Source organism: Polypterus senegalus, chromosome 11, assembly GCF_016835505.1.
Source record: "Polypterus senegalus isolate Bchr_013 chromosome 11, ASM1683550v1, whole genome shotgun sequence".
Classification (NCBI taxonomy): Eukaryota; Metazoa; Chordata; class Cladistia; order Polypteriformes; family Polypteridae; genus Polypterus; species Polypterus senegalus.
Window position 1 is genome coordinate 88852884 of NC_053164.1, and position 22256 is coordinate 88875139.

Below are 22256 nucleotides of genomic sequence, written 5' to 3' on the forward strand. Positions count from 1 at the left end.
TCTCTTATTTTATAGAAACTGATATAGCTAGCATCTGTTTTAGATTGCACCTGTACACCTTAATATTTTATTAATTTGCCTCCCTTAACCTTTCATATGTCTCTTTCTTTCTCAAGGGTGAAGTGGAGTTTGCACGCATCATGACCTTGGTCGATCCCAACAATACAGGTGTTGTGACGTTCCAGGCTTTCATTGACTTCATGACCAGGGAAACTGCGGAGACTGACACTGCTGAACAAGTCATGGCATCCTTCAAGATCCTTGCTTCAGATAAGGTAACTGGTTGTAAAAAAAAAGACTGCTTTCAGATCATTTTGGTTGTTTCCAAGCTTCTTTCTTTAATTCTGTTGGCTAAGGAGAATTTGTTGAATTATGTCATCAGGAATGTGTGGTTTACTGTCCACTACACATAAACCAGAAGGACGTGTATTTGCCTGATAGTCTACAGCCACCTAGCTCTGTGTCCCTGCCTCCCCACTTTAAGCAGCATAGAACCATCTGAGTTTTCTGTATGCCTAAATTAGATAATTTTATCAGTTTAAATTATTCATAGTTAAATTGATAGTTATATTAAGAAACTTAATGATGTAATGTGAACATGCAGAAGGTTGTTTGGCCTTTACACTGCCACTATTTCAGTCCAAGGTTAGAACTTTTTTTTTTATTTTTATTAATTTTATTACAATCCATACAAAGCAATCAAGTTTTTACAAAAAGAAAAATTGAGTTAAGAACAGGTTAGAACTTTATCAGGAAGCCCTGTGCAGTCACAGCTCTGGGAAACAGACCAACCCAAGTTGAGGGAGGAGAATATATACATTAATTGTGTCTTTGCAAAATATGATATTGTACATCTATAATTTACTGTTTATTCTTCGACAAAGAATGCTACTGAATTATAAGGTAAACATGTCATTAGCTCTTTTGATTTAATTTTATAAACAGACATTATAGACTCCTTGTTTAGCTGACAGTCCAGCCTCTGAAGTTAATAAATATAATGCCTTTCGTCTTGTTTTACTTGTTTACTCAGATGAGAGTGGCACTGTCTGGACTCACTTAAAGCTTCCTAAAACTCCTCTTTCAAGAAATTACCAACTCTCAATTACTGTAGAATAAAACACCCCTCTGAGCCCTAGACTAGTTCTGGTATTCCCTGGCCGTTCACTATTTACTGTTTAATGTTCCTCGGTAAAGAGGAAAACAGCTCAGCTGCATTTACTGGGGGTTATGCATGTAAAGCATGACTGAGTTTAATTTAGTAAGCTCCGACAAACCGTGCACACACCTTTTGCTTTCTTTTGCTGTTCACTTTTGTTAATCATGCTGACATCTTTTGAGCTATGCTCTTCAAACATCATTAATTCGATCTGGAGACTGTAGATGCCCAATAATTGATTTTTATACAGCACTCCTCTCTAACCCAGAGCAGAAACTTGAGACACTGCTGCCTGTTTTTTTTCTTTTTTTGGTTCATCCTAATTTGTATGATTGCTTAAGAGTGTTTCCAAACGGAGGAAATATTATTCTTATGTTCTGCAACCTAAAATTGGTCCAGTGTGTGTGTGTTACACTGATGGACTAGATCTAGAAAAGGGGTTCTTGTCTTGCCTCTATCACTGCTGAGTTTAGCTCCATTAAATATTGAATGAACGATTCTTATAACTGAGAAGGCAGAAATGAAAATAAACTTTTTGTGTTATAACATACTTGAAGTCCACAATCAGACTGATTAAAAGATAAGTTCTTTGTGTTTGAGGTCAATTTGTTTGTCATACTTGTGGTGCATGTTCATTTGCTCCAGAAACATGCTGTTAAGTGAAGCTTTATTTGTAATGAGAGAAAAAAACAAGTACATATTCCCCAGTGGCTACAGTTGTAGAAAACCGGGCAACAACACGAATGTGACACAAAAGCCTTAAAACGTACTGAATGCATCCACTTTGAAGTGGAGAATATTCCAATGTAGGGTATCACTTGCAAAACCACTTGGGCCAGGGGTACAAGAGGAAGGAAATGGCTTCTTTAGATCTTGTGTCACTGTCACCCTCAGCCCCACCTCCTTCCTTGCTCTGACTATGCTGCCTGCTGAGAAAAAACTTTCAAAACTTTTGTTTTTCTCTACCAGACCTACATCACAGTGGAAGAGCTGAGACGTGAGTTGCCCCCCGAGCAGGCCGAATATTGCATCAGCAGAATGACAAAGTATGTGGGTTCCGACAGTGTACCTGGGGCTCTTGACTACATCTCCTTCTCCAGCGCCCTCTACGGAGAGAGTGACCTGTAAGCCTGCACACCACCATGTCCCCTTCCCTGCTCCCCACCCCCAGAGATGAAAATGATGGGATTTGCTGCTCTGATACCTGAAAAATGAAAGCTGTTGAGTTGATAGTATAGTATAGCTGTACCTCATCTCTGCCATCCATTAAATAAATGAAAACATTGTTTCAACCTGCTGATGTTGAAGGGCATTCTTGCTTGTGTGCATTCACTGAATTTCTACTCAAAGGCAAGGAATTTTTTATCTGTGTATTAAATAGTGTTAAAAAATATTCTGTTTGCTTTCAACACACCAGAAGTAACAAATGCAGCTCAGAACTTATGTATATATTTGGGCCTATATTTGAAAATAATATATACAGGTGCTGGTCATAAAATTAGAATATCATGACAAAGTTGATTTATTTCAGTAATTCCATTCAAAAAGTGAAACTTGTATATTTGATTCATTCATTACACATAGACTGATGTATTTCAAATGTTTATTTCTTTTAATTTTGATGATTATTTGGGATTAATAAAGTATCTATCTATCTATCTATCTATCTGATGTGGACTTGAACCCGGAAACAGACAGACGGACATCTTAATTTCACCACACACTGTTTATTTACACTAATATTTACAGGTTAGTCACGTGCACTCCCCAGTGCCTCTTGCACCGTTTCCCCAAACGTCCAGGCCACACAGTCACAATGCCTCTCTCTCCTGGCCGCCTCCAGTCCTCTCACCAGCTCCGTCTCTCTTCCACCCGACTTCCCCCATCGACTGAAGGGAGGCGGCCCCTTAAATAGGAACCCGGATGGGCTCCAGCTGCTTCCCGGCACGCCCCTGCAGACACACCCCAGTGTGGCGGAAGTGCCGGCTGCGCACCCGGAAGCCGTCCGGGTGTCCCCTGTCGTCTTCCCCCCAGCACTTCCTGGTGTGGCGGAAGTGCTGGGCTCCAGGGATATTCAGGCACCGCGGTGCCGCCTGGCGGTGGCCACGGGTCCCTACAGGGCTGGGCTTCCAAGCCCTTTACCCGAGGCCCCCAACACAACCAGGACGGCCGGGCTGGATACCACACTGATTATAACTGACAACTAATGAAAGTCCCAAATTCAGTATCTCGGAAAATTTGAATATCAATTAAGAACAATGCAAAAAAAGGATTTTTAGAAATGTTGGCCAACTGAAAGGTATGAACATGAAAAGTTTGAGCATGTACAGCACTCAATATTTAGTTGGGGCTCCTTTGGCCTGGATTACTGCAGCAATGCGGCATGGCATGGAGTCTATCAGTCTGTGGCACTGCTCAGGTGTTATGAGAGCTCATGTTGCTCTGATAGTGGCCTTCAGCTCTTCTGAATTGTTGGGTCTGGCGTATTGCATCTTCCTCTTCACAATACCCCATAGATTTTCTATGGGTTTAAGGTCAAGTGAGTTTGTTGGCCAATCAAGAACAGGGATACCATGGTCCTTAAACCAGGTACTGTTAGCTTTGGCACTGTGTGCAGGTGCCAGGTCCTGTTGGAAAATGAAATCTATATCTCCATAAAGTTCGTCAGCGGCAGGAAGCATGAAGTGCTCTAAAACTTCCTGGTAGACGGCTGCGTTGACCTTGGACCTCAGAAAACACAATGGACCAACACCAGCAGATGACATGGCACCCCAAACCATCACTGACTGCGGAAACTTTACACTGGACCTCAAGCAACGTGGATTCTGTGCCTCTGCTCTCTTCCTCCAAACTCAGGGACCTTGATTTCCAAAGGAAATGCAAAATTTACTTTCATCAGAGAACATAACTCAGCAGCAGTCCAGTCCTTTTTGTCTTTAGCCCAGTCGAGACGCTTCTGATGCTGTCTCTTGTTCAAAAGTGGCTTGACTCAAGGAATGTGACAGCTGAAACCCATGACTTGCATACGTCTGTGCGTGGTGGTTCTTGAAGCACTGACTCCAGCTGCAGTCCACTCTTTGTGAATCTCCCCCACAGTTTTGAATGGGTTTTGTTTCACAATCCTCTCCAGGGTGCGGTTATCCCTATTGCTTGTACACTTTTTTCTACCACATCTTGTCCTTCCCTTCGCCTCTCTATTAATGTGCTTGGACACAGAGCTCTGTGAACAGCCAGCCTCTTTAGCAATGACCTTTTGTGTCTTGCCCTCCTTGTGCAAGGTGTCGATGGTCGTCTTTTGGACAACTGTCAAGTCAGCAGTCTTCCCCATGATTTTGTAGCCTACAGAACTATACTGAGAGGCCATTTAAAGGCTTCTGCAGGTGTTTTGAGTTAATTAGCTGATTAGAGTGTGGCAACAGGTGTCTTCAATATTGACCCTTTTCACAATATTCTAATTTTCCGAGATACTGAATTTGGGACTTTCATTAGTTGTCAGTTATAATCATCAAAATTAAAAGAAATAAACATTTGAAATACATCAGTCTGTGTGTAATGAATGAATCTAATACACAAGTTTCACTTTTTGAATGGAATTACTGAAATAAATCAACTTTATCATGATATTCTAATTTTATGACCAGCACCTGTATATGTATGCTACATAAGTACTAAGTTAGGAGTTTTATTATTTAAATGTAATAAAAAATAAGAAGCAGTACTTTGAAGCAGATTGATTTTTAAATGATAAAATATTTCATTTAGAAATACTCTTGTTGTGCCCTCTTGTGTGCACTAGATGCAGAGCCCCATTGTATCATGTCAATCAAAACTCCCTAGCGACCTTAGAGACAATGTGATTGTCACTTGCATCTTTCTCACAAGGTTTGGAGACAACAAGGACTTGAGACATAAGGAGTGTCTCATGAATGCTGTATTTAAATAAAAATACAGTAAGCAAATCACAGGCAACAACCCCAGTATAAAGGCAGCCCCCACACTTTTTACATAAACATAAACCATTAGGTTATAAGAGCATACAATCAGACTTGATTTTCTGTACCACTCCACTCTTTATAATACTGTAGCAGGTTACAACTCCCAGCTACCTTCCATCCTGCCTTCTTCACAATGGAATTTTCCCTCAGTCCCTGAGCCTTTGCTGTATGCAGTGGTACACTGGTACCCCATTCAGAGATGCAATTTCCTACCTTGTATTCAGTGCTGCTGGGATGGGCTCCAGCCCTTGTGCCTCTGACTTTGACATAGCTCATAGGTCTGATGATGGATGAATGGATGAGTTGTGACTTTTACAAAGTGCTTCCTTTTCAAAGCATACATTGCAGAATGTAGCAAACAATGCCAGAGAAAGTGATGAAACAGAAACAAGGCAGACCATAATGCAATATTCAGTAGAAGAGGAGGCTCTTTGAATGTCCCACCAACTCAAGGCAGAGTTGTCAAGGTTGACTTAAACTTGTTTTGATGATTGCTTGTCATGATTCATTGTTAGATAAAGTAAATCCTAATTCACCTTCAAATTGTGCCGATTGTGTATAATGCATTTTTTCTTTCTTAAATCAGTGTGAACTTGTTTGTGCATTTTTTAAAATGGAATAGGATTTCTTAAACATGTAAGAGTATCAGAAACAGAAGTAACAGAATGAAGAGGCAACTGAATAAAAGAAAGTAGTGTACTTATGTAAGGTAAAGATTTTTTCCCAATGCTGAGAGGCTTCAAACCATTTTGTGCACATTAGGAGTTTTATGTGGTTCACTTGGGCACATCTCATTGGTCTGGGCATACAGATATAGCACCTAAGGTTAGAAAACTTGACCCATTTTGGTGATGAAATGTTAACTCATCCTCCCAAGCCCCATGAAGTTCACCTAATGCAACGCTAAAACACAAACTCATATCAAGAACTGACAGTGGGTGTTATTAGAAATGGTTAAGATGAAATGGTCAGATTGGCAACTACAAAACATAAAGCCTGTTCATGTTATCTCTAAACACAATGCCCAAATTCATCCATCAGGAAAGAGACAGTGGAGATAAAGCAAGCAAAAGCGTTTGGAAATGTAATAAAAAGGCCAAGGAATACTGTACTGCTGATGTTCAAGGAGGTCAAGCAAAAGTTGGAACATGCCACCAATTGTAAGGTTGTCAGGACTGAAAACTGCCAAGCGTGGACCGCTTGGAATTTACCACACCAAGCTATTGAAAGGCAGGCTGTGTTTATTAAAACCAGCATTACAAGTCCACCGAACTCTTGCGGGAAAGGCCATGCAGCGCACATGCTAACTTCATGCTTCACACTATAACTCACAGTAGATACAGTACAAGATGTTTAAGAAGTTTGAAGTGTTTCTGATGCGTCATAATGACTACTGAGCATTCACACAACTATGTGCCAAACCAGATGTACGAAAATCAAAAGTCACACAAGGTTTATAGGGATATCTTGGTGTATTTTTTATACAACACTGTCTCTCCAATGGTGGCCATTTAGTGCTTGCATTCTAGGGTAATTGTGCAAACTGCTGGCTTGTGTTGTGAGGGTTAAATATTATTTAATAAGAACAATGCCTTATTGGGGTTGGTTTTGATGACTAATCTTACTAGTAAAGTAATCCCATCAATTTCCATGTAGTTCTATGTTATTCAAACAAAAATGGGAGTAATGTTTGGGGCTAGGGATTTTTTGTTTCCATTTAAATTAATTATAATTAGATATTTGTGCTTAAAAAAAATAAAATTCAGTTTATGAAGGGATTTTCAGGAAAGGATTAGCTCCTTAAAGCAAGGGAAGCCTGTACGCCTCTGCTATTAGCGCCTGGCCCGCTGACATAGGATATAATCATTAAGATGGCTGCTTGTGCTCAATGTGACTTCTTCAGGTTGCAGTTGGTTGGCTCCTACTTTCATGAGAGTAATATGCCTCACAGGCAAAAAGAAGGCAGTCTGAATTATTTTATGTTTGCTATAACTTTTTTTGACTATGAATAAACCAGAGAGATTCTAGTTTTACTTGTACATTTCATACTTAACTACACTTAATATCAGATACTTTACTTGCTCAAATGCATTTACGTTTACTTGAGTCACTTTTCAGAAAGGGGTCTTTACTTTTACTCAAGTATGGCTGTTTGGTACTTTACACAACACTGGGTAATGGGAAAGCCCATCTCCAGAGAATGGAGGAAGATCTTCAAATACAGGATTGTGGGAATCAGGGACAAATTATGTGTTGCATACTTAAAGCTGACATGCTAACACATTTAAGCTAAACAAAATTCTGAATTCTTGTAATTCTGACACTAGAAGCTACTAGATCTAACCGACAAAACTGGGTTTCAAGTTGGGTAATTGGCACACACGGTAAAGATGAGAGATTAGTTAATACACCATGTGGGTGGAATGAGGTCCTTGATTCCAGGGCATGACAGGTTTAAAGAATTAAACCCATTTAGTCTCAAACAGAGAAACCTCTATGACGACCTAATCAAATCTTTAAAATTTTGAAATGCATAGATAATGTTGATCCAGCTAAATTCTTCTGAATAAACAGGGGAAACCAGTTGAGGAAAAGTGCATTTCAGAATGAAGCCAGGGAGCATGTCTTCAAACAAAGCTTTGTGGAACTCAGGGACAAACACCTAGTCATGCAGATGAAGCAACAACCTGCAAACGGCAAACGTATCTGGGTAAAATGATTTTCACTATTAGTGAACCAGATGAGCTCAGTGGAGTGAATGGTCTCCTCTGATTTGTAAAATCTCTTGTTCACTTTCTCCCTGTGACAGACTAGCACCCCTTTTAGGGCTTGGTCTGGCTTTGCATTTCATACCTGTATGTCCTTCTACTAGTTTTCATGCATTTATTCATTTCAGTACAACAATACTCAAAATGTACCTACCTCAATTGTAGGATGTGGGCAAAAACTGGAGAAACACAAGGAAATGGAACTGACATGAGGAAAATGACATTGTTTTAATAACAATGTTTTCATGTATTAGAATAGACGAGTTCAAAAAAAGAATTAATGAATGTCACTGACTTCACACACACTAATACAAAGTGTTTGTGAGCTTCTGTCTGATGAGAGCAACCATGAAAATTCTATACATGTAGATCTTGTGTAAGTGACATCCCACTCTCTTGACTTTTTCCATGTCTGTATCCGTTTTTCTCCATTACTCCATCATTCCTCCCATATTTCAATGGTGCCCAAAATTAAATAAATCACCAACTCTAAACTAGCCTTGTTTGAGTGAGTGGGTAGGTATGAGCTTTGTGACAAGCTGGCATCCCACCAGGGTTGTTTACAGGCCTGACGCTGCTGGCATAGAATCCGGAGGCCTTTAAACCGAAAAAAGGCATTTGAAGACTAATTTTCGTGATCATGAATTTCCCAGTAGCTTTCAGATTTCAAGTCTGTGAAACTTTACATGTTCAGCATGAAAAACAGAATAGGTAGGATTTGTTAGAAACCATGACATGACATTCCACCACAAACAAGGATTCATCCCAGTGGTGTAGTTTTATGAGAGAAAGAATGAAGATCACAACAGCTTTTAGCTCTTCTGAATTAAAATAAGAGCAGGTACACTGTTTTACATATCTATCTCCATTATATTTCAATGTATAATTTTAGGAAGTCTTCTCCTGATGTAAAATCTGAGATTTTTAAAAAAGAAATTTATTATGAACAGACATTGTCAGACACAAAGTATATAAAAAAGTATATGCATATAAAATAAATTACAGCATAAATGGATCACTTAAGTTACAAACTCCTCTCCGTGGTGAGTATTCTGCTGGTTAGACATCTGTTTTTAAAGTAGTATCGTAACAATACAAAGCAATTTCACCCCAAGACAAAATTATTTCAGTCATATTGACCAATGACTTAAAGTAGTGAATAAAGTAGATTTAAGACAATTTAATAACATCTGATAAAACCAAAACCAATTTTGGGCCAAATCCTCTTTCCCTGACACCCTACTCCAGAGTAGCAGGCATAGAAGGAAGGTATAGATGGGTGGATGAACTAACTAATGAGTGATAGTTGTTTTATAGTTCTAGTGCCCAGTTGCTACCTGTGTGATGTTTGCACTGTGTCCATGTAGGTTTTGCTCCCAACATTCCAAAGACTTAAACAATAGCTTAACTGGTGACTCTAAACCTGCCCTAAGTGAGCCAATGCATGATGTTGCCATAGGACAGACTTGCACCCTGTCCAAAGTAGTCCTTGCTGGCATAGGCCTCCTCTCGCGAGACTAAGTTGGATTAAGTGGGTTTGAGAATGTTATGAGCAAAGACTGAGTTTGGAATGTGAATAAGGTTTCATCACGCTGCCCAACTCTACTCATCCAATATCATGCCACCACACGCTAAGAAAATGGCCATACATGGCCACAGAAGGCTCCTTTAAGGTGAGACGTTCTAGCACTATTGTTTACAAATGGATAGCTAGAGGAAACAGACATAGCCAAATAAAAAACAACATCTTGAATGCATCTCAATCATAAAAAAATTTGAAACAGAGCAGGAGAAAAACTGATCAAAAACCAGGCTAAACAGAATGTGGGCAAAACTAACAGAAAAATGATAAATCCAAAACATGAACAATAAGCAAAAAACAAGGATCAGGAATAATAAAGGCATCGACTTAATGAGAGACAAAAGAGGTGAAGTCAAAATATGTGCGGGTTGAGTGATTGATATCACCTGGCGTCAGCAAACTAGGTGAAACTATGGTCACCAGGAGTGGTCGAATCAAGACAGGAGGCATGGATATCCACCATTTTCTTTAACTTTAGTAGCTAGGGCCTTGATATCTTCTGTCTAAAATACTAATCATCATCCTCTAATGGACGGTCTTTTACTATCTGCTAGATATTACATGGCAAATAATAAAGGATGTCAGGTGTGATCATATTGGATGACCAATAATATCTGTGAATCGCTTCAGGGATTTTGGTAGATTATATGTTTTGTATGTTTCTCATTTTCTCATCCAACACACAAGCTATTCAGTATTGTTCTTACTTTGTTATACGTGACGGCTTTTTGGTGTGATTCCAGTTTGGTTAGGACTGTTGATGGACATTCTATGTTCATTTTATTTGGCTGACTGGTGTCCTTCTCATCTTCCAGTGGTTCACAATTGCAGTCTGGGGACCCTTTAATTTATTAAGAATAATAAGTTACATTTCTTATTTAATAACAAAAAAAAACTTACTTTGATGCCCTGCTCATTTAAATGATGCACATCAATTTGATATTGGTGTTGTGTAATCAGTGGGGCAAGGCTGTGTGGACATTTATACAATAATTTAAATCTTGCAGTTTTGTGATCTTAGTGAGCAGGGGCCTCATGTACAAATAGTGTGTACGCACAAAAATGTGTATGCCCGTTTCCACGCTCACATCATGATGTATAAAAATTAAACTTGGCGTATACCCATGGACATTCTCATGGCTGCCTCCCAACTTGCATACGCTCTTAACTGCTCGGTTGTGTAAGCTGGTGGCACCCAGCATCAAAGCAGTGCTGTTGTTTCTGTGTGGTCTCCCTTTTTTCAGATTCGCAAATACATCAAAAATTAATTGCATATTACAAATTTACAAATTAAATTGATTGTAATCATTCTGTAACAATATAATAGTGCACGGAATGAAAAAACTATTCCAAATACCACAACTGCTTGAGCATTGTTACTCTCAGAGTGTTTTAACCCATTGTGTGTGTGTATGGTGTCATAGCTGCACAGCGGCTGATCGGAAAGCTCTATGGCAGGCTGTGTAGAGAGTGCAGAGGATTATCGGGATACAACTTCCAGCCCTGGAAGACATTTATAGCACACTCTGCCTAAGGAAAGCCACAAGAATCTGCATAGATTCCACTCAGCCGTGCCGCAATCTACTTGAACTTCTCCAATCTAGCTTTTCCTGTATGGACCTCAAGGCTAAGAAAAGGTTTCATTCCAAGAGCTATAAACACACTCAATCAAGTTCATCAAGTGCGGTCGGTAGAACTACTTGTACTTAGAATTACAATTACCTTACTGTAAACCTGCACTAAAACTGTAACACTGCACACCCTGAGTCATTTTCTGAACCATTTGCACTGTATGTACATGTTTATACTACTTATGCTTTCATATTGTATATTTTTCATTAATTTTTGATCATATTATTATTGTTATTTTATAGGAAAAGCACACATTTACAGATGATGATGACTGGCTTCTAAGTCAATTTCGATCTCTATTCTATACTAGGATATATGCTTGATATCATTTTTATGATGAAACCCATTAAAGAATGCATAGTAAATTTTACAGATAAATCGCTATCTTCATTAAAATAATATTTACTGTTAGCAATTAGCTGAATCCTCATCAGGAGATTGTTCCTGCCTTGCGCTTGATGTTTACTGGGACTGGCATGACCCTGGATGGATGGAAGAAGTAAACATGTATAACAAAGATTTTTCAATGGTCCATAAAAGTTTTGAAGAATCTACGTTCTAAGCTTGCAGCTGGTTTTACATTGCAGGGATTGGGGGTTGGTACATTTGACAGAGACAGTACTGCTGCATTTAATTATTCCATTCAGGGTCGCACCTGTCCTAGCAAGCATCTTGCGGGAGGCAGGAACAATCCCTGGACGAGGCACCAGCTCATCGCTACCGCTGCACCACCGTGCCCCCACATGTTTAACAGATGCTTTAAAGAACTTCATTATGCATTGGACTATTCTAAAATGTTCAAAGAACAGTAATATCATGAATGTAATGTATTCGGAGTTGTAATCACTGCCTGCACACTCCTGCATGGGAAAGAAAAAGCCCATTTAAGAAGTACGGTATGTAGATTAATGACTTGGCCGGGGAACACATACTACTTTAGTCACAATGGGATTTGAGAAACTCTAGTAAATTAAAAATTGATTTTAAGATGAAGTTTACTAAGTTCAGCTTTAATGACAAAATAAAGTACATGATTAAAGTGGAAATTTTTAGATTAAAGTCTACATTTCAACCTTTTTATCTTCGCTGTGTCATTAATTTTATTTTTCTTTTCTTTGTGCCCTAATACACTTCCGTATGACATTCTGACGGTGGGCTACGACTCGCCTTTTCAACTCAACTTTGACATCTGACCACTTATTTTTTATTTTGGCACTGGGAGACTTTCTGAACTTGAATTTTTGAGTGTCTCTGTCACACTGTATCACTCCATCATTTTCCTTTTGTTACTTATAACACTCCTTAAGCCAACAAATAGTACATTTTTCCGTGCCTCCACTTTGCATAGGCTGAATTTTTCTTTCCTCTGCTTTTGCCGTTGTCTTTTCATAAAATGTGGAACTTAATGGGCTATTTATATTGATTCGCATATCGAAAGGGGTGTAATTCTGGGAGGCGTCAGGGTGGAGCAGCAGGCATGAGCACATGTGTTGCTTGTCATGCTGACTGGGATTTATGAAGCAGAAGTGCATGGAAGTTTGCTTATGTTCAGTTTTGTGCATGCACACATTTCCACTTTTGTCTGTATGCCATGTTTTAGTGTGAATTCTAACGACGACTTATACGTGACAATTCACATCATTGTAACAAAGGAAAGAATATAGACTATCAAAAATCTATGTTATCAGATAACAGTCATTTTATAGCCCTATGATTATACTAATTGTATGCAGTAGGAACTGTATTGGACTTTCTCATTCAAAGATTGCAAGCTTTGTACTGTATATATTTGGGGTTCCTTTTCTGTGTGGAAAATATTTGCACTGGTGTTTGGTATTCCAAAACTGATCCATGTCTTCTGCCTCCTCACTGGTACTGATGAAGCTTTTAACATGAACAATACTACTAATTACTAGGGCGCTTTGCCCCCTGCTCGCTTCGCTCGCCCCCTCCTGCCCCCGGCCTGTGCTACACGCCAGCCAATATATATGTCTGATGCTCTTTTAATTTTCACGGATACACCTCTTCATTGGGAGGAAACACTATTTTTACCTGATGGCAACGCAAATTAGATGATCTACAAGTCTCCAACTTAAAGTTTAAAGCCAAACAATATCTTCAATCTCTTTTCGCTGTTCCGTTATTTCACCGAGTAATACTTTCAGTTTGTTTGCGCTAATGCGATATTTACTATCATTTTTTTGAGACTTTCCAATTTTAGTACTTTCATTATCTCTAACCTGCTCTGCATGTGTACCATGCCAATGTTTTTGAATACTTTATGACGTTCTACTTTGTCATCTACTCTTTGTCTTTTATTTCCAGCCCTGGGCGTGGTTAAATCTCTTGGCACAAAGTCTCATCTTGTGGGACATGAAAGTATCTCTCTGAAAAAGTCATGTCTCGTCCCAGGGTTTTTTTTTTATTACAATAGAGAGAAATGTTACAGCAAATACATAAATCTGTAACATTTCACTTTTAACACTTAAAGATGAAATATCTTATGTTCTGCATATAGCAAATCAAATTAGCAAATAACCTTATAAGCAAATCAAATCCTCAAACACAATTCAAATATGCCAGTGTCAAGTGACAATGTAAAGTAATATGGGAACATGAAAATAATGAAGAAATGAAACAAAAACATTAGCATTTAATGTTTTTATGAAACTGATACAGGACCCAGTCTTATCAAAAGTGGAATCAAACTTCCAGTTAAATATCTTGGCTTTCTATTAAGGAATCAATGACAACAGTAAATTGCACTTCTATATCTTATAAACAACCCAGCTTGGTGGCACAGTAGTTAGGAGACAAATCACGGGATCAAATCATAGGCAGGGCACTGTCTTTGTGAAGACTGCATGTTTTTTCCAAGATTGAGTTTCACTTTTTCAACTTTTCTTTCACCATCCGCAGTCATCAGAGTCACTCTAAGTAAGGGAGTTCTCCTTTAGTCCATTTGGCTACTCAGATTATACTTTGCTTTTTCTCAGCGAGGGCGATATCATCTGCCACATCAGTGCTTAAATGTAAGAAACAGAAAGCAAAGAAAGCTCAGTTATAATTTCAAGTATTTTCTAAACTAGTGATTATTACACATTCAATCCTAACCTATGAAAATTAATTACAAATTGTGTATATTTTATATGGGCTTTAAAATATATTTTAGCATTATGTTAATAGTTGTTAGGAATCAAGACCTGAAAACTACACTAAATCAAAGCAGACACAAAATCAAGCAGAAGATTCTAGGAGAAAAATGTTGGCAAGTTCTATACAAAATCACAGAAAACTCAGACACGAGGCTCACACTTAAAATCACTAATGCAATAGGTTAGGACATGAAGCAGACACTTTTCTGATTTTTTTTAAATACCTTATGCAACTTATGCAAAAATATTCTTCAGCATTATTTGTGAAAAAATTGACAAACTCACTTGAAATTGACCTCTTTAATGTAACAGGTAGGGTATTCAAACCCACAATCCTTAGCATGCTGCTGCCAGCGAGGCTCATCAGTCTCTGATGTGAGGTACCGCTGACCCAAGCGGGTTTCAAATTCACGAAGATCTAGCCATAGCTGGTAATTCTAGGGACAACATAAAGTGAATATGCACTGTGCATGTGATTTACCACCCTAAAAGCATCACACAACCTGGGACACGGGAGTGGCAGCTCTGGAAAGGGTCTAGTAAGATGGTATTCCCAAACTATATTGAAAAATATGTTGAAGAATCAATTAATGTGAGATAAAAAGTGTTTGTTTCTTATATGAAGTGTATTTAAAGGAACTTTAAGTAAGAATACATTTTCTAGTAATATACTTACAAGTTTTTTTTATAGTGTTATCCATACTTCTATTAAAAGCCTTTTTTATATGCTAATCTGCCATTTCAGCTGTTACACTTGTGTATTTGTATAATTTACATTTGTACTGTGAAACAACTTTGCAGATACAATTACAGTTTCAATGATATTTCTTCTAGCAATTGAACATTAAGAATAATACTTATCATACATTTTCAATGGCATATGCTATAACTGGAATGATCCATTTGTTTTTTTTTCTACTTAATCTTTTGTTGCTTACAATGATAGCATTAAATGATAAAATTTCTGGCATCATTTATATAGCATTTTACATTAACTTAAGCTCTGCAATGGGTTTGCACCCTGTTCCAGATTGGTTCCTGGCACTGTATTTGTTAAATAGGTATATTTCAGTATACTAGAATAGCAGATATTTACATATTTTAAAATATATTACTGTACAATGTATTATATATTTTCATAATTATTAATTTAATATATATAGAATATATAGAATATATTTTATAGTATTTTTAACTTTCAAATGAAAGCAAATGAGTTGTGATGGATGCTGCACTATCAGCTGTTCTTTTAACTAAATCCGAAAAGTTAGAACGACATAGACAATGAAAATTACCTGAAGCCATGGGTGATTAAGTGCCTTAGATACACTATACCTCTTTCTGATTGTCACCTGCAGAAGATTATTGACCAGATCGATGGCTAAAAAAGTAAAACAAAATAAAAGCAATTTCTGAATATCAAAGAGTCACATTTACACTTCACACAAAGTAAATCAGTAATATGAGTGCATAGGTGACAGACTGCCCAATAGACAGTCAAAACCACTCTAAGATAAACTGTAAATTTCAGTAGACTGTAACAACCATTTGAATTTCAATGCAATAGTACATCATTTTATTCTGTACAGTTTTAGTTTATAATCTCCTTAAAATGTCCCTTACCCTTATGTGAAATTTCTGCCCATGGTATTTCTGGGTACATGAATGCTGCATTTTGAATCTGATCATTGACATCTTCTTCCTCATTGAAGGGGAAGGTGCCACTCAGGCTTACATACAGCACAACTCCCACTGACCACATGTCCAAAGAGCGGTTGTAGCCATGACTTTGGATCACTTCAGGTGCCAGGTAGGCTGGTGTACCAACAACTGAACGTCTAAATGACTTTTCCCCAATGATGCGGGCAAACCCAAAGTCACATAACTTGATCTGAGAAATGAAGGACAAGGCAGTTATACCTAGAAATCCTACTTATCGTTTCCCACTTGAGATGCAGCATGACATTGCCCGTCAGCAAATGGAACAATGACATGCTGACAGTCACATATTCATTTCTAAATATTTATAAAATATAAACGAGAACAGTTGTGACCTGTGGAAATGAGTCTGCAGTAGCCAGGAGAACATTTTCTGGTTTTAAATCACAATGAACAATGTTCTTGAAGTGCAAGTGCCTCAGAGCTTCTAGAATCTGTTAGAACACACAAAAATACCAGTTACACTTTATTATACTACACTTCAATCAAGCTAGTAAGAAAATCTAGAAAACCCAAAGAAAAATCCATATAGACACAAAGAATGTGTAAACTCCACCCAGAAGGTGACCAGACCAGGATCCCCACTTCTGTGCCACTCAAACCAAAGATCAAATCATTTGAATTAAAAACATAAATAATGTTTGTGGCTTTTGCTAGTTTTACAGTGTGACTTGATTTGGTATGCTGTCCTTTTCCATTGGTGTTTGTCAGGTGTTGAGATTTATTTTTATGCTCAAGTATGTTCTGGTTGATTGACTATGGGCTACGTTCTATTTTAAAGATTTTATTTTTTTTAAAGGAGCAGGCCACTGAGCCCAAAGTAACTAACCAATTTTTAGTCCATATTTTCATATTAATGTTTCACATTTTTAACTCCAAGAGTTCCTACTTTCACATTTCATGGTAGCCAATCTCATGTTCTGCATCTGTGGGTCTCTATGTGAAAGAGAGTTAACATTTGCAGACATGTACCAGACATTCTTGTTAAAGTAACTGTTGGCATCTACCCTTCTAACTATATGAAGACCTGAAACACTAATATTATCAATTATGCTTGTATAGTGATGAAACAATTCTGGTTTATCAGTCTTTCTCTTGCATCCAACATTTTCTAATTTTCATTGCAGCTTTGCTCTTAATCACAGAGCAATACCTTTTATCTGTAAAGACTGTGATTTTTTTTTTTTTTTTTGTTAAATTTAAGGGTGATCAAGTCTACATTACTAAATTAAACACAGACTAATTAAAACTAACTTACTACATGACAATACAAATGGTATCCTTATAAAGGTATGCTGTCATTTAGTTGATTGGTTAATCCTTTCCAGTTGACTGCAAAATTCAACTTGCAGCAATCCAGTTGCTTTTTTTTTCACTGAACAGCTAAGTATAATTTTTATTGTTTCCACACAATGCAATTTGTTAAAATGTAGCATAAATATTTCTCACACAAATGCATCACAAAATGGGTCTGCATTCATGGTAAATCAGCCAAATGAAAACTTTCTTTAATACAGATGATTTGCAAGACAGAAAGAAAGAATTCTTGCAAGCATATTTCTTTGCTAATATTATTTAATGTAGCAAATTAAATCATTTATATGCAGATACAACAAACCTGTATGACCAGGAAGCGTGTGATCCTTTCAGGAAGGCGCCCCTTTTCACTCGACAGGATCATCTCTAGCATGTCACTGTGCAGTTTCTCCATGACAACAAAAATGAATTTGGGTGTTTCAAACATGCCTTCTAGGTGTACAACCCCAGGGTGTCTTAGGTTCTGAAATTGTGGACAGAGAAGTGGACAGTGAAGGCCTGAGTTATTGACATTTCTCTATAGGCAGTTGCTACTGATGCAGCAGCTGATCACTTCATTACTAACAAACTCATCTACAGTATATACTGTATTGGGTCACCAACATGGGAAGTCAACACTCTCTTTAGATCAAATTACGGTACTTGTGTACTAAATGAATGGCACTATTATCGTTGGGTGGGGCCGCTGCCCCGGTTGCATAATTTTTGGAGTTTAAATTATTAGACTGACCTACCCCAACCACAAATACTAACCTTAAAGTTAGTGGGGGTGGAGCATAGTTGACTATAGGTCCCTAATGTTAATGTCCCCTTTGGGTGCCTAATGTTAAAAATAAAAATCCAATTTGCGTCACAATAAGAGAAAAGGGTACTAGCCGTCCATTTAGTACACAAGTACCCAAATTACTTCCAAACTTATTCTTCTGGTTTTGAGATGCCAAAACTCACCCCAAAAGCATGCTCAGAGTTTTCAATCATGAAGAAGTCAATCTGAATCTAAAAAAGATTCTGACCTATTAGCTACTTTAATGTTCAAATAGGTCACAGTGGGTTTTTCCCCTCTCAATATTTATATACATACTGCACATTTACTGATCTAGAAGAGAGGAAACAAAACACTTTTAACCTTGTTCTTACCAGAAATTAACTCAGGTTAAGTAATATATTTTTGATGATCATTCCTTTATAGTGGAAGCACACAAGACTTGGATTACCTGTAAAATGGCCACTTCATTCCTTAGCTGGCACTCCTGTCTGGTGGGAAATTTAGTCTTGTCAATTGCTTTGATGGCAACATCACGGCCTGTCTTCCTATGCTTACCTGAAAAGAAAATATCCTGTAAAGTTGTACATTATGTCAGATAAAACACAGCGGGTACATTATGGCTCATAAATACCTAAACAGCATGTAACTGATGGCCTAAAGAAACTAGACAGGAAGATTTGGTGGTTCATAAAAATAAACATACATTTCTTTGAATATGCAAGTGTTTTTGGGGTCTGTTCGTATGTTTTTCCTTCAACAATCAGGTGCGTGTTTCTCATGTACCCCAGGGTCATGCAACTGTACTGCAACTGATATTTATGTATGCCTTATTTAACTCTAGACAGCTGATGCATCTTCTAATTTTCATTCTAGCTTTGCTCTTAATCACTGAGGAATACCTTTTAACTGAAAAGATTTTTTTTTTGTTAAAATTAAGGGTGTCCCAGTTGTAATTACTGCTGCCTTATAACTAGAAGTGACCGATTTAAAATATCAGCCCAGTTACTGCCTATACAGTATGTATTATGTTTGTTTTCTCTGTGTCTATTTCTCACAGAAACTGACACATAATGTAGTTTCTAATTTGCGATTATAAGTTGGTCTGGTGTGCATGTGTGCTCTTAGAAGACCTGGGACTCTGTTTGCAAATTTGGCTCCTGAATTTATTCCTGGTGCTGCTCAGATAGGCTCTCACTCCACATATATTGGATTTGAGCAGGTCAGTGGCTGAATAAATGGATAGAAATGTACTTTCAAAATGACATACTGTTACATATCAGTAACAATGAGTACAAGTAATTGTCCAGTTTTTGCAGCTCATATGTAGCAAGTGAGTACATTTACTAACTAGAACACGCAAACAGAGAAGGATTGAACATTGGGGAGCATTGTAGGAGATCTCAGTAGCAAATAATGCAGATTGCTTAATTAGAGATATAATTAAAAGAACTACAGGCTGAATTTTTTGTACAAAATGGTATATTAAGGCACACTATCATTTAATAAGGTTAGGCTCCTGCTATTTGAGAAAAATCTATATAAGTATTTCCAGGTTCATGTCTTGCACCTCCTGCTTTAAGAGTAGGTTAGGAACCTCCACAAGTCAGTATTAAGCAGGTTCAGTATAAGATTTGCATTGGGTGTGACGAGGATAGGCAGGATTAGGAATGACTACATTAGAGCATCAGCTCAAGTTGGACGGTTGCGAGACAAAGTCAGAGAGGCGAGATTGCATTGGTTTGGACATGTGCAGAGGAGAGATGCTGGATATATTGGGAAAAGGATGCTAAGGATAGAGCTGCCAGGGAAGAGAAAAAGAGGAAAGCATAAGAGGAGGTTTATGGATGTGGTGAGAGAGGACATGCAGGTAATGGGTGTCACAGAGCAAGATATAGAGGACATAAAGATATGAAGCGAGATGATCCGTTGTGGTGACCCCTAATGGGAGCAGCAGAAAGACGAAGCAGAAGAAGAAGAATACGAGTAAATCAGATAAACAAAATCCATGGTCTAAGAGGAAGATCTATTAGAGGTTTTCTTACTCTTGTACTGGCAAAATTCACACACATACTGTACATGAACCGACTGTAATGTTATATTGCAATTATTGATAGTCATACATACCAGAATGCTCCAACACCAAACTGAGAACTTACTGCTGACAGAAAGTAATGCCTTTTCAACCCTTGACATTTTAAAAACCATCTGTTTTCTAACCTGCTTATCCAGTTTAAGATCAAAAGAAACTGCTTCCCAGCAACATTCACCATGAAATCTGGTGCTGTGAGTAACAGTGCCCATGCACTAAATTCACACTAATAAAATTTTGGACCAACTTACCTCCATAGACAATTCCAAACTGTCCAGAACCAAGCACTTCATCTGGGAAAATCTGGTAAAATGTGTAAATGTTCTATGGAAAGAAAAAAGAAATATGAGACTGATGACATTGTGCTTACAGTATATGTATTGTAAAGGCCCCTCTTAACCAAAAAAAAAAAAAATTTCAATTTCAAAGCAGTGACCTCCCTCGCCTTTTGAAATTACAATGTTGATAGGACCGCATTCAGAAACCAATGCAGGCTTAAGACTCAAATGTATTTAAAAAGAATATTAAGAAATCAAAGGAACCCTAAAAATGAAATAAATAGGAAAGTGGATGTAGTGGCTAAACACTGCATCTTGGGTAAACAATACCCAATACAGTCAGTCATCATCCAACCCGCTATATCCTAACACAGGGTCACGGGGGCCTGCTGGAGCCAATCCCAGCCAAACACAGGTCGCAAGGCAGGAACAAATCCCGGGCAGGGCACATGCACACACGCACCCACACACCAAGCACAATTTAGGGGACATTTTAGGATCACCAATGCACCTAACCTGCATGTCTTTGACTGTGGGAGAAAACCAGAGCACCTGGAGGAAACCCAGGCAGACATGGGGAGAACATGCAAACTCCACACAGGGAGGACCCAGGAAACACAAATTGGATTGCTCTATAATTTATTAGATAAAAACATGCTAAATTACAAATTGTACATGTTCTTAACATAAACTTACGTAGCAGACACAGAGATGTTCCAGTACTCTTTGCGGGTTTGGGTATACAAATGGTTAATTATCCTTTTGCCAAAATACAAAAATCTAAGATTATAATTTAAAAATCGGAGTACAGAATAATTTATGCACATGAGTGAACTCAGAATTCACTCTGTTACAAATTATGATTTGGATATGAAAGCTACTGTGACAAATGTTAGTACTAACAGCTTAAAGAAACTGGGTTGGCTAACCAAAGTTAAACGTTAAATATTTACTGCCTTACCACATTTTCATGAGCTTGGACTTGGACACTGGAACCTTTTAAAAGAAAAAAATATATAATAAAATCACTTGAATCTTTGTTGCATAAAGTTTTGAAAAATCATTTAGAAAAAAACACACCTTTATTAAATATCCTTTTTAAACAGAATGTCACTGAGAGAAAGTATCTCAAACGCAAAACAAATAACAGAAGCACTTATCCATGGAAAGAATACATATTATTAGCAATCATAAAACCGTACAAGAAAAATCATGCAGGTAAATTAGGAGCAGCGCATCATTGTGGAGCAGTAGTTGGCGGTGCCGTCTCATGGGGCAGGCGTCCACAGTTAGAAACTTGCGGAATTTGCACAGACACTTTCACCCCTTCTTTACCTATTCAAAAGATGTACGTTGAGTTTAACGGCCAAGGGCTGAGAGCTGGTATGTGCGTGAGTGGCTCCAACCATCTGTGACCCTGAATCGAGAATGTTATGTATGTAAAGTAAAACCAAAAGAACTGTAATAGATTACGGTTGTAGCAGGAAATGTCGCAGTGACAGTTTTAAGAAACTGTTTGGCTGTTACGTTGATGCCGGAACTACTGACGAACAAAGCTGCTTACACGGTGCGGAGAGGAGATCTTGTGCTGCAGAAGAGTTTAAACGTTTCTCAGGCTCGCGTTTCCATCTGCACCTGCACTTTCTTTTTATATCACTTTTTCTAATATAAAGGTTCTTGAAACAGATCGAGAAATCGCAGGCTTTAGCACTGAACGTGGATTATCAGTCGAGATGTGATAAAAAGGTGTTACGTAGCTGACCTCATAGGTGCAGCGGTCTGCAATTACACTGGTG

The 22256-nt window shown here is 38.0% G+C and overlaps 2 protein-coding genes and 1 long non-coding RNA gene across 3 annotated transcripts in view; 1 reads left to right on the forward strand and 2 right to left on the reverse strand.

The window, feature by feature from the left end:
- actn3b (actinin alpha 3b) overlaps positions 1 to 2456 on the forward strand; it is a 76592-nt gene extending 74136 nt beyond the window's left edge. Inside the window, exons 20-21 of the mRNA XM_039769206.1 lie at positions 117 to 275; positions 2129 to 2456. Of these exons, the coding sequence (XP_039625140.1) occupies positions 117 to 275; positions 2129 to 2287 (318 nt within the window). The 3' untranslated portion in view covers positions 2288 to 2456. The remainder of the gene's footprint in view (positions 1 to 116; positions 276 to 2128) is intronic.
- Positions 2457 to 8838: 6382 nt separating this feature from the next.
- Positions 8839 to 11606, reverse strand: LOC120539287. The gene is made up of 2 exons (XR_005635584.1): positions 11543 to 11606; positions 8839 to 10345 (listed from the first exon to the last, which is right to left on the reverse strand). It is a non-coding gene; the product is annotated as an uncharacterized LOC120539287 (long non-coding RNA).
- A 2163-nt stretch (positions 11607 to 13769) lies between these two features.
- LOC120539286 (serine/threonine-protein kinase D3-like) overlaps positions 13770 to 22256 on the reverse strand; it is a 43681-nt gene continuing 35194 nt past the window's right edge. The window contains exons 11-19 of the mRNA XM_039769213.1: positions 21422 to 21456; positions 20434 to 20506; positions 18542 to 18648; positions 17629 to 17790; positions 16346 to 16444; positions 15915 to 16182; positions 15587 to 15672; positions 14577 to 14728; positions 13770 to 14161 (exon numbers count right to left, since the gene is read on the reverse strand). Of these exons, the coding sequence (XP_039625147.1) occupies positions 14107 to 14161; positions 14577 to 14728; positions 15587 to 15672; positions 15915 to 16182; positions 16346 to 16444; positions 17629 to 17790; positions 18542 to 18648; positions 20434 to 20506; positions 21422 to 21456 (1037 nt within the window). The 3' untranslated portion in view covers positions 13770 to 14106. The remainder of the gene's footprint in view (positions 14162 to 14576; positions 14729 to 15586; positions 15673 to 15914; positions 16183 to 16345; positions 16445 to 17628; positions 17791 to 18541; positions 18649 to 20433; positions 20507 to 21421; positions 21457 to 22256) is intronic.